At 40.9% G+C, this 13,330-nt stretch overlaps 1 protein-coding gene across 5 annotated transcripts in view; it reads right to left on the bottom strand.

Annotated features, from left to right (window-relative positions):
* GRIP1 (glutamate receptor interacting protein 1) overlaps positions 1-13,330 on the bottom strand; it is a 492,217-nt gene that overhangs the window by 120,293 nt on the left and 358,594 nt on the right. For all 5 annotated transcript variants that reach the window (XM_084810562.1, XM_084810565.1, XM_084810561.1 and 2 more), the window contains exon 2: positions 11,116-11,196. In XM_084810562.1, coding sequence (XP_084666688.1) covers positions 11,116-11,196 — 81 coding nt within the window. The remainder of the gene's footprint in view (positions 1-11,115; positions 11,197-13,330) is intronic.

Below are 13,330 nucleotides of genomic sequence, written 5' to 3'. Positions count from 1 at the left end.
TGGATCACGACCAACAGATAATAGAAAATGGTTTTCCAGTGTAAAAAAAGGAGGCATGGGGAATATGACCTTCTTGAAGATTAGAAAATAGATGGGTTGCATGCAAAGACAAAGTCTCATTTGTGCCCCTTTTACAAAAATATTCTGGAACAGGGCTATATTTCATTACTAATTAAAAAACACACACACAACAATATAAAATAGGCATGTGTATTACATGAGAATGATTTATGGCCTTTGCCTGTCAAAAACCTAAAGATGGGGATGGATACATTTAATAAACACAATCAGTGGAGTTAATAATGATCTTGTTTATCAAGAAACTTGAAGAAATTATTTTAATTTTTTGTAGCAACCCAACTTTTCCCAGTACTATTCTAACCAAATTGACATCAGTGCTGAAACCAGCACAAATAACTTGTTGAGAGAAATCATTCATTTCTTGTTATCAACACTTGGTTTTTATTTGCTGGAGCTTCACTGACGATATTCTATACTATACTATAAATATAATAATATATGGTTATATTATTATTACAATAAAATGAGCATCTATATACATTTGAAATGTAACAGATAACAATTTTGGCTTCTTGGCTTCTTGTCCATTGTTTGTTTCTAGGGCTCTCTGCTGGAACTTTAAAATAATAATAATAATAATAATAATAATAATAATAATAATAAATTAAAAGAGTTTACAGGGAGGGGGGAATTCTCAAATTACAGTGTAATACAAATGCTACACTGTTACTTCAGAAAAAAGTGTAGGAAAAAGTGTGAAATGTATGCATAAAACATCATGAGTGATTGATTATCAAACCTATATCTATTTTGTAAAATAGTATTTTAAGCTTAATTAATTTCAGTTTTTCCTTTGACATTCGTTAAACCCATAAGTGAGTACAAAATTGAAGTTTACAAATGCTAAACAAAATATAAACAAGCTGCACATAAAATTACAATTTGTCATTAAAACAATCCGCTATGTCTTTCCTGTAACATTCCTGTTAGCATTATCAAACAAATTCAATTTGTTGTTGATTTGACCTGTATGAAATGCACAAAATATGTGCTAAAATTTATGTCTTACCTCCTTGTAAATAGGTCAGGTTAACAAGAGGTAGAGGTATCTCTTCAGCTACACCCTCCCTTCAAATACAGTGCCTCAGATTATACACAATATATTTCTAAAATGACTGTCAAATACAGCCATAGGCATCTGGTGAAGCTGTAAGAGGATCTTAGCTGTCGTGATGGGAAACTTAGTAAGGTCTCTTAAATTACGGTCCTAGTTGTGGTTAAATTTTAATCATATGATACCAGGAGGCTGAGCTAACCTCTGGGAGCATAGACAGGTCAAACTGCTCCAACACCTCTATCAATCTGTTTTTAAATACTGCTTTGGGCACTACAGATTTCATGCCAAGGAAACAGGCCTAAGAAAGCCTGAAGCACTGCATGAGCCAATAGGTATTCTGGAGTCAAGTAGTCCTGTACGTAAAGCTAGTGGAACTCTGCTCCTGCAGATAAAGTTCAAGGAATCTCTCAGCATCTATCAAAAAGTTAGATCTAGTAAATTAAAAATAGAGCAATATAGCATCAATACCATAGGCAACATCCCTGTTTTTACGTGAAACACTATTGGTGTTCTTTTGGGGGCATACAAAATGAATCCGAGAATTCATGGCCCTGGTGGCTTCGGCGAGCTTTGCAATTGCCATTTTTTGAGAAATAAAATGGTGGCCGCAAAAATATGCATATTTGCTTATGCGCAAAAAGCACATTTTTGCAGACACGCATATTCCCATGTACAAAATGCGAATTTTTGCAAAAATGCGAATTTTTGCACATATACAAATATGCACATTTACAAAAAAGTGCATTTTTGTGCATGTGCAAATATGCACATTTTTGCAACCACCATTTTATTTTTCAAAAAATTGCAGCTGTGGAGCTCAACAAGGACACCGGGTGAGTGTGGGCTGCTCGCTAAGCATGGGAGGCACATGAGTGCGGTCCAGCGACTGGGCAGGGGCTGGGTGGGTGCCCAGAGAACTGGACAGGGGTGGGTTTGCACATCCCTAGTGTTGGGTATGTTCTAGAGTGTCTTGGTGAGGCCCAAGAGAATGAACAAAGCTAGCAGATCTTTTATTGAACAAACTTGAATCTGTTCAAAGAATGTGTATGCTTTTGTCTTATTTAGGCAATAAATGCATGGTGTATATCTTTTTCTTTAAAAATAACAACCATTGGGGTTGGATCAGGACCATGACACATGGTGAGAGAGATTTAACTCATTCACCTCATGCTGCATCCCCAACAAAAATCCTCCCAAAGCTGCTATTTCCCCTAAGTAAAGCACCATTGGAAGCTTCCCTCCTGGGAAGAATAGCATCTTGGGGGAGGGTTATTTTTTTGCTATGACTATGATGTGCATTGAAAGGGTTAAATCTCCTCTCCCATGATGTGGCCCCCCACCCCGTGGTTGCTATTTTTGAAGGAAACCCAACCCACCCACCCCAGATACATTAATTCATTTAATATGCAATCTAGTTTGGACCTCAGAATGCTCATTGGATAGAATAGGAAAGTAGCTAAGAGTGAATTTATATCTTTATTTAAGAATGAAGTCATCACACAGTGATTATGCTTTTACTTTCCTCATGGGGAATAATTTCTTCATCAAGAGAATAAAATGTAGTGACTTCTGGCAATAACTGATGGTATAAATATATGAAAATATAAACCATTATAAGACTTAAAATATCAAAAATAATATTCCTAAATATCTAACTATCTATCAGTCTTACAAGAGTGAAAATAGTATATCTATACCATCTTACATCAATTTGGAAATTGGTGGTCCTATAATTGATTTTTTAAAAATTCACCTTTCAATAAACTTGTTTGTTGATGTTACTTCTTTCAGTATTTTATCTGCTAGTTTCATCAACAAGGCTATTATCCAAATCCAAGTGAACCCATCCAAAAAAGACAGAGGGCCAGAAGGTTTCTAAGAATCCACAATGCAAATTTAAACCATGGTTAATAAATAGTTCAGTCATTCCAAGACTTTATCAAATGTTAAAATGTTAAAATAACCAATCTACACCACCTTTGGATTACAAGGAAGAATGTAAGCAGTCATATCCTTGACCCTGTCTACAATATTTCCCCTCAAATCTACCATTTTCAAACAGGTCCAAAACATACGTAATATCCCTGAAGCATAGGTTTAGTTTCTCCAATAAACATCTCCTTGAAGACTGTAAATGTGGTTTCAATGCTGATGACCCATCTAAGCTGTGGGGAAGAGTAGCTATCCCTTAAGACTACATTGACCAGTCATTTAATATTATTTGGCCAAACCGAGTTAATTAATTTTGAAAAAATGGTTCTCTGAAGCCTGTCTCTCATTCATGTATAGCTGGGATCACAATCCTAGAACACTTTGATGTGCCTAAGTAGGGATGGGCACATAGTGATATACAAGTGTTATTTTTCCTGCAATATTTACAGGGCATTAGATCCAATAAAACAAAAGAGGAAATTAAATCTAGGCTGCGTTACTATTTCTCTCTGTGATACCAAGCCTGACTGGGTAGCATTATGGGGCATTTGTCAGGGCCCAGGGCTTCAAAAAGGCCCACTAGTGAGTTCAGTCATGCCCCACCCCTTGGGAAGCATCCCACTCTTTCCATTGCCCTGCAGATTGCTTGGGCTCCCAAGCTTCCTGTCTTGCTGCTGTTGACCTTCTCTGTGTTACACATGCAACTGCAGAGCTCTCTGGACAGGTCAGGTGGGGTGTGGCACTGAAGAGGCAGCATATGCTGCATGTGCTCTTGGAGGCAAGCCTGCACTGTAGCATTGTCCATGTCCATCTTGTGTGTGTGTGTGTGTGTGCGCGCGCGCACGTGCTTGCTTGCTCCTCCAACATTATCTTACTTGGTCAGATAGTGGGTGAAACACTAAACCAGTCCATGCCAGCTCTCTTATCAGCTATTTCTTCACTACTATAGGAAACATTTTTTGGTCACATAAATATTTTTTTATTAATAATATGAACCTAGAGTCTTAAGAAGCATTACCCTGGCTGAATGGTCCTTTCTTTCTTTCTTCCTCTTAGAAAGTCACTATTGCTTGGCCTAATCCAGCCTTCCCCAACCTGATGCCCTCCAGATGTTTTTGACTACAACTTCAAGCATTCTTGACCATTGACCATACTGACTGGGCTGATAGAGGGCACCAGGTGGGGGAAGGGCATCCTAATCTATTTGAGGTAAAGTGGGATAATCCCATGTATGTCATTCATTTTTCTTCCTGGACTGAATTCAAACTAGTTATATACTTTTGTATGGATTGCTTTACAAAACATTATAAAGAGAATCAGTGAAGTTCAGACGTTTGTATTGCTTTCCTCTTACAAGAAGGATCTGTCATGTTGCACAAGACTTGTATTTCATTTAAAGAGGAAAGGGCCAAGCAGAGAAGGTGTGTGTTTAGAGGAGGAAAGCAAGGTGTGAAATGGACGGTATCAAAGGGTGAGTGGGGGGAGGCACTGATACTTTGTCCCATTCATTTCAATGGATCTACTCTAAGCAGGACTTGCGTTGGATTTTACCCATGGGATGTTTGAATAAAACTTAATGATGAATGAATCTTTATCTTTCTGTTCTCAAAGGAAAGCTGAGGACACAACAAATACCATCATCTGTTTTAGACAGACACTTTCATGACAACCTTTCAATCTGCATTTCTCTATCTTTGGAGCCAATGCAGTCCAAAATTTACAATGCTATGACTTTCATTGTCTTATCTCTGAGGAGCCAACACAGAAGTTTCTTGCCCAGTTATTCGAAGGTCAAACCCATTGGTCACACCAACAAAAACTTGATTATCTATTTGCTAACAGTAACAAGGAGATTACCAACAGCTGCCTTAGCTGCTATGAAATGTCAATGTCATTTCCTCGATAATCAAGCAGCAGATTGTAAACTGGTTTGATGCCCATGCTAGTCTATATTTTATATTGTATTTCCACCTTACTTTATACATTTCTTTTTTGCTTGTTGTGACTTATGCTTTAAATAAATGGGGTTTCCCTATTATACTATGTGAAAACAGATTGATCCAATAAAATCTTTCACATCACCTCTTTGATATGACTTTTCATACTCTCCTTACAACCAAAGTGTCTGAGAACTCTTTGAGATCAAGCTGTAAAAATAATGGGGCCGAGTATGTAGGAAGGGAAAGATATTGCATTAGTCTACAACCTCATAAAATTTATTCTTCATGGACACAACAGTTTCCTATCAAATGACAGCATCTAAAATTTATAAGACGTGCTCATTAGCACCTAGGTATTTTTCAGTACAAAGTTTTAAAATGGTTGGAAGAGGTGAATTAGCATGTATAAAGAACCAGCACAGTCCAGTGCCTGGAGTATTGGTACTGAGACTTTGGCTCAAGTCCAATCTGTCCAGTACTGGCAAGGCTGAGCCTATGCAGGAGTTTGGAGGAAGCAGACCTGGCAGTGGCCTGTACCTCAAGTGGGCACCAAGAGTAGGGACTGCTAGGCAGGAATTGAGCATCTCCTCCACAGTTAAGAACTGGAATCAGGAAACAAAGGTGGTCAGAAAAGGAGGTCCTTCAGTACCCTGGACAGGTCCTAAGAAGGACACAACATACACTTGGTGTAGTGCTTGGTGTGAATTGAGTGCATGGGCCTGACTACCCATCCAAGTCCCCACCTTTTTCCTGCAGAATGGAGAGCCTTAAGGAGGCAGCCCTTTGGCCTAGAGCCTGGCATTCTGCTGTCTCTCCCTCAGTGGAGCAGATGTCCTTAGGGGTGAGGATGCTGGCTGCTGGTGGCATCTGGCTAGCAGGTTGTAGTCACTGGGGGTCCTGATTGCTGGGTTTGGCCCTGACCCAGCTCCTCTTCAGCTTGTGCTGCTGGCTTTCCCAACTCAGCTGGCTCCTACTTTTCTGCATCAGTGCTCAAGTCACTGCTGGTAACTGGGTCATGATACAATCTGAATGATGAATGGCATAAGGCATGTCATGATTTTACTATTGACTAGAGACCAGAAGCCTAGCCCTGTGTGAGGCTTTTTCTCTAGTCTGCTATTCTGCTATTCCACACAGCATCTGCACTGAGCACTGAATCTCATATCCATAAATATTAGTCCAAGTTCTATTGATGAAGTTGAAGCTGGTGAAGCTGGAAATTGTCTGAACTGAAAATTATTGGTTTTGAGTGATATTTCTATAGTGGTTGAACTGTGATGATTGCTGCACGCATGCAAGTCGTCACTTGATGCTGTAGTCATCAAATAATGAACATGCTGGTATGGACAAACTCTTATTGTAACTCTGTATCTGAACCTTCCCCTTAGTAGCTAGAATATTCATAAACATTCCACACAGTCTAGCACAGAAAATCCTTCTGCTATGAATTTGCAAGAGCCCTTGATAGCTCTTCCTACATGTCATAGAATTAGGTTCTGTATTTTAGTACTTCTCCCCAATAAGTAGGACAGTAGGAAACCAAATGGGAGCAGATGGAGCTGCAGATAAATAGACCAGGCAGAGGAAAAGCAATTGTAGTTCCATTACTGCACACAGCCCGGGGCACGAGAGGTAGGCTAAAAAGATTCTGCCTTGGCAAGATCCCCAGAGTGTGGCCAAATTATAAGTAGGAGGTTTTGTGAACTGGATAAGGCTTTTAGAACAGCCAGCAGGAAAGTTATTTATCACTATCTTTAAGTCAATAATTTCCTCACTTAACGAAACAATAGTGTGCATAAAATGCCTTCCAATATTTTTTCTCTGTAATTTAAGCAAACTTCAAATTATCATCAATCTGCCATGACTACATTCTGTTAAAGAGATTTTTGCAAAGACATGCCCTGGTTATTTATGGTGTCAGCAGTTTTCTCTGCTCTATTCAGACATATAGGATTAGAGTCAGAATGTACTTAGGCATTTGCATAAATTTATTCTAATTCAAGACAGATTGGAAGAACATGAATTCCAGTAATAATCTGAGCAAGAATAAGCTGTTTTGATCAAAAGAGACCAAATTTTTAACCCTAATTAATTTGTCGTTCAGTGACATGTATTAATTACTGTATGGTCGACTATTATATACAATGTGCCAGTGTTTGGCTCAGTTCTCGCTCTGTGGACAATTATCAAGGCATATACTTCTAATGCAGAATTAATTTTGCCACTAAAGGAAATGATACAGTTCAACAGTTATTCAACTTTACAGCAATAAACTATGTTCGGAGAGAGAGGGAGTGAATGAATAAGAATTATCTGTATAAAAGTTTAAGCTGAACCAGTGGCATCTACTGACTCCAGTTCTGGAGGGGCTGTGCTTCCATTCAGGGTTTTAGTTACTACCAGTCAAAACTCTAATGGTGCTATCCAAGGTACGGAACCCATTCTGAAGATAGAGTTCAGAACCTTTCAGCCAGAAGGCCAAATTCCATTTCAGAAAAGCTCTCAGGGCCACATTCCAGTTGGGGGCAAAATACCCCAAACACCAGCATATTTTATCTTAAAACCCATGTGCGGCCCAGAGACATTCATGGTAAAAAAAAAAAGATGTTACTTATTTATTTTATTTAATTACAATATTTGTATAGTGCTCAATATCTAGAACAGATTTTGGAACAGCCAACACAAGAGATAAAACAGTAAAAGGATAAAAAGATTAAAACACCAGATTAAAATTATGCTATAAAACGGGAGCAGCTGGACGCTCTCCATTTGCTTGGAAGTGATCCCAGCTGTGAGTAAGAAACTTTGTTACCTAAAAAACAACAACAATAAGAAGTAGAGGGGCAGGGCACCTTGGCGGGCACCAAGAAAGGTATCTGAGGGGCAGGGCACCTTGGCGGGCACCAAGAAAGGTATCTGAGGGGCAGGGCACCTTGGCGGGCACCAAGAAAGGTATCTGAGGGGCAGAGCACCTTGGCGGGCACCAAGAAAGGTATCTGAGGGGTAGGGCACCTTGGCGGGTACCAAGAAAGGTATCTGAGGGGCAGGGCACCTTGGCGGGCACCAAGAAAGGTATCTGAGGGTGTTCTGGTGCTTTGGTATAAAGCATAGCTTAAATATCCATTGAAGGAAAATATCAATAGAAGGGAATCTCTATTTTAGGGCAAACCAAAGCAGATATGAAAAGGCTTCCAACAACCTTTGACAGCAAGTGATGGTTGCTATGCATTGTTGAGCGCCTCTGTCATCTTTAATTCATCTCTCCAAGTATCAGCAGGACTGGGCCAAAGAGAAGGGGATGCTTAATCAGTTTGGGCTAAATCAGGTTAAATATTTGCTTTTCTGATTATCTTCTGTTTTCTTAGTATTGTTACAGTGACACGCAGAAGGCTATCCTGAAACTGGAAGAACTCTGTTGCAAAATCTTATAGTGCTACACGGTTATGATGTTTTATGCTTTCTTTATAGTGCAACAGTTCTGAATATTCTACATATTCCTGGAAAGCAACTTTCTTTTTCTGCCTGTCTTGTTCACACACAACGTCACCTTCTCTGTCTTAAAAACCTTCACCATGTTTCATTGGATTTTCAGTATTATACTCTGACATGTGTTTGATGTTAAAGGAGTGAATGTTCATTATTTTGTTACTCTAGATTGAAGTTACATCAATGTGGCAACAGTGAAAAATGTGAACGGCAGTGACACTGTGAATTGACAGGCAAGTCTCAGTGTTTTGGATGAAAGGTCCCTTATTCCTCATAAAAGAGCCATGTCTTCCTATTGAATTCAAGGCATATGATGTAGCAGCAGGAAGTTAAGACAGTGATAAGATCATATTTTGTATCTCTCTGCTATATGGTTGTCTATGTATGACAGTCACAAGAGAGTCACTTGAGTGAATTATTGGACTGCTGAGCAGCTTGAGAAGCAATTCTTCAACTAGGGATGGATGGATCAGTCTGTTTCTGATCTGTGTCTATTTTGCATGTGTTTATTCAAAAGTCTGTTTTGTCCCATTTCTGCATGAATATTTAATTTTAAAAAAATAATTCAGCATGAAAATTAATCTTTAAGCACAAATTTGAATGTATTTTCTCACAAAATAATTTCTAAATTTCTTCTTTCTCAAAGTATACATTTTGAAATGCATTTAACCCTAATATAAGCATTTTTATATGCATTTTGATACATTGTTGAGCTAAGAACTACATTGCAAAATTCGGAGAAGTGCAAAATCCGATGGATAACTGCGTTCCAATCTGTACATTTTTCTGGGAGGTGCAAATAAGGTCGATCTCATTTGAAATACATACTGGGTGAAATCTTAGAGCACCTCTAGCTCCAACAGACTTGGAGCTTCTGTTCAACACACTGAACAGGACTCTACAAGCAAATGTCTATCTTGGTGGGACTAGGCAGTGGAATTTGCCACTGGTCTGGCTTCATAAGTCAACCCCCTGTGACTCGACCCTCCTGTGCTGGGTAACACATCCATGACTATTCTGATTGCCACTTACATACAAAGCCAGCTTCGGTATGGCAGCAATCAAGTGGCGCACAGGCGGTGTCACCTGGAGTGTCCTCACAAGGATGTATGCACACAGCTAGGTTGCTCCTGCAACATGGCTATAACTACGATGGCAGTGTCTGCACTGCCTGGCTCATTTACTTGAATTTCTTGCCAAGCCGTGGTGATTATCCAGGAGGAAAGGAAGGAGTGAGCAAAAGTTTAAATGAATTGCTTAACCAGCTGGTGTTTACCCACTCATAGACATCCTCTAATTTGCCCTAATTATTATTAGTATGAACATTTGCCATGAGAAGTGGTGAGTGTTTCAGCTAGACCAGCAGTGCAGGATCACTCTGGCAAGGCTGTACATGATGTTTCTGTGAGAAATAAATAAATACAATAAAAGGCGCTTGAATCAACAGGAGAAGAATTCGAGACCTTTGATCGCATAGGCTTAAGCGGTTCTCTCAGCCATGCTTTGCTCAGCTCCGAGATGATGGCAACTGCTTAAGCAGTTAAAATAGGCCAGTCCTTGGAATCCTAGCTTTACACCCAGGTCAGTTTCCTAACACCCAGATGGCATGAGGGTTTGAATTAATGCTGAATTCTGGCATCTTTACTACCAGAAGGTAGGCACAGGTGACAAGGGACTATAGCTCAGGGGCAGAGTGCATGCTCTGCATGCAGAAGATGCCAGGTTCAATCCCTGAGATCTCCATTTACAAAACAATCATGTAGCAAGTGATACAAGCTGCTGCCAGTCAGAGCAGACCTTATTGGACTAGATGGCCAAACAGTCAGACCTGCTTTAAGGCAGGGTCTTACGTTCCTGAAGAATGGGCCACATTGTTAAGTCCTTGTTGCTAGTTGTCTGCTTCTGGAGACAAAATAGTGGACTAGATATTATACTTATGGATACTTGGCATAAGGTATCTTAAGCATTTAGGTAATCACTATATACATTGTTTGTGGAACACAACCTTGTTCATTGGATATTATGTTTTGTTTCTGTTCAAACAAGTGCAGGGCTCCAAGTTAGCATGCAGAGCCATTATTTTGCCCTGCTCAAGCATTTCTACTTTTAAACACATCCAGCACATGAGACAATGAGACAAATTAATTTAGTGGAATGAGCATGGGCTGTACAACATACAACATTTGGACATAACAAACAGCATCTCGCACTTCCTCTGCTTGTGTTTCCTCTGTAACGTGCAAAGTCGAGACTCACTGATCACCCACTTTGTGAGATATTTGAGCTCCACACAGTCTTGCACGTCTCAGTTCAGGGGAGATGTGCTTCATATGTTACACGGGAAGCATGAGTCACTAGAGCTTTCTTAGTTGTTGCTTGACCATTCACAGCCAATAGCCATGGTTGGCTGAGAAAGATGGGAGTTGCAGTCCAACACATCTGGAAAGCACCAACTGGGGGAAGGCTGTCTTAGGTAATTAGGAGCAGAAATTACAACTATACCCTGTCTGACCTATTTGAAATAATTTCCACAAGGACAGCAGAAGTCAACTAATGAATTCAAAGAATCTCCCCTGAACTGGCCTAAGAATGAGTTCATACTAAAAAATAGCAGTATACCTGGAATACTCTGTCTCCTTACAGCCAATGCTCCTTCAGGTGGTTTTGTTTGGTTTGTAGATTTAGTATAGGGACTCTCATCTGAAACACAGAAAACATCGACAATTTCAGTTTCAAGGTGAAACCAACATCTCAGCTGAATCCCCAGATGAATGACATTGCTGCTTTACAGTGAGTAAAATATGTGTTTATAAAATTGGATTGGAATTAGAAAACTGCTACATTTCCATTAAATGCTCATAGCCATCAGAGCCATTTCATACCTTATTAATCTCCAAAAAATGAATGTAAAACATAAGAATGAATAGCTGCATACATGTAGCCCTATTCAGACATTCCTAGTCTGTGGATAGTAAACATGAGACAAAGGGGAATGCACTAGCCCTGCCTCCGTTGTCACTTTCGTTGCCCACTACACATTCAGCATTCTGGATCATGTGGAGAGCTCCCACAGATAGAGGATACACCCCTCTTCACAAAATCATCCTCCATGTGCAGAGGGCGAAGATAGCGATGACTGGGGGGGGGGGCAGAGCTACCTAACATGTTTACTATCCACAGATTAGGAACACCTCAGTAGGGCTTGTATAAAAGGTGAGAAGCCTCTACATGTGTTTCTTGGAGCCTTTCTACATGTCATTTGTTGTATGCTCACCATTGCCTACTCATGGTTGTTTATGGATTCTTTAGTCATCGTCATCATCCTCTGTCTTTAAACAGTATTTTCAGTGAGTTTTTTTAGAGCAGGAAAAGGTGGTATAATTTGTGAAAGTGAAAGAAAATGCTTCTTCCACTTGTGTTTTTCCACTATACCACAGCACCACCTAGAGCTTATGTAGCAGAAAAGCAAGAAAAGAAATGCTGTTAGTGTAGTACTCAGATCTCAATTCTGTGGCAAAACCAAAAGTAGATACAGCGGATTAACAGCCTCGTGTAGAAAAGCTCATAGTCCTATTAGTAAGGGAAAATTACTAATCAGAAACAGATTATTTTGTTAGTAATGTCCACAAATTGAAGAGCTGCAAACACATCTGAAAACATATGAAGCTGCCTTAGAAAGAGTCAGGCCACTGGTCTGTCTATGCTGATTGGCAGCAGTTCTCGAAGGGCCCAAGCAGACAACTTGCTCACTGGAGGGGAACCACCTACCGGTGGGATCCCAGCCAACCTACCAAAGCCCTGGGTGAGCCCCTTCCTCAGGAAGGGCTAGGGAAAAAGGAAGACAACCCAGCCAAAACCCACTGTGGGGGTTGGACTCGATGGCCTTGTACTCGATGGCCTTGTAGGCCCCTTCCAACCCTACCGTTCTATGATTCTACAGCGCCGTGAAGTGGTAGTTCGCAAAGGCTTCCCTTGTCCCTTGCCTTTCCCAATGGGAAAGAACATTATTCCCTGCAATTCCCCAACCCCCACATGCTGCTGTCAGGACCCAGCTTCAGCATTGCAGTAGATCTTGTAGTTTATAGCCAGGATTTGACTTGAAGTAGCCTGGAAGGGCTTGGGCCTATTAAGTCTCTGGAATGTCAGAGTCTGTGTGAGCTGATCTCTGTCAGTGCTCTCAGAGCAGAGCCAGGAGGAGTCACCCAACTCCCTGTCCGCCTGCTGGCCTGGCCTTGGCAGGCGGGGAGACTGGAAGCTGTTCGTGAGAACCTGACAGAGGTGGGGTGAGGTTTGCAGAAGGGTCACCCAGGTTGACACATCAATGCTGCAGGGCTGAGCAGTGAAGCCCTGTTTAGACAGAGGCCTCACTGTAAAGACAAAAGTCCTGATCTGTCAAGGGGTCTGGAGGAGGTGTCTTACAGCCACTCTTTCCCCTTTTAAGCTGATGCAAAGGTGAGGAGCTGTTCTGTATCCTGGGACGGGGGTGTGTGTGACTGTGGGTTAGTTAATTGTTTTTGAATCTTGGCAGCTCCTATGGCAGGTCCAGGGCGTGAGCAGCAGGCATCCTCGACGAGAACACTGGGACCAGGAGGAACGGAGGTGAGCAGAGAGTGGAGGTTCTCTGGCCAAGGGTCAGACCCAAAGAAGGTGTGGCGGGGCCAGAGGCAGAACCAGAATCCAAACAGGCAGGAGTCAAGAACCAGCAAGGTGTAGCAAAGATCAGGAATGAGCAACTTGAATACAATGCTGCCACCTTGATAATTTGTGTTGCTGTGGCCAGGTTTGAGAGGAAGAGGAAGCTTTTATAGGCTCCCTGAGGCTCCCAGTTGGTCTG

The sequence above is a fragment of the Heloderma suspectum genome, chromosome 7 (assembly GCF_057233095.1).
Source record: "Heloderma suspectum isolate Gila_16-S chromosome 7, 16-S_ref, whole genome shotgun sequence".
Classification (NCBI taxonomy): domain Eukaryota; kingdom Metazoa; phylum Chordata; class Lepidosauria; order Squamata; family Helodermatidae; genus Heloderma; species Heloderma suspectum.
This window is presented reverse-complemented; position numbering and strand designations above follow the sequence as displayed.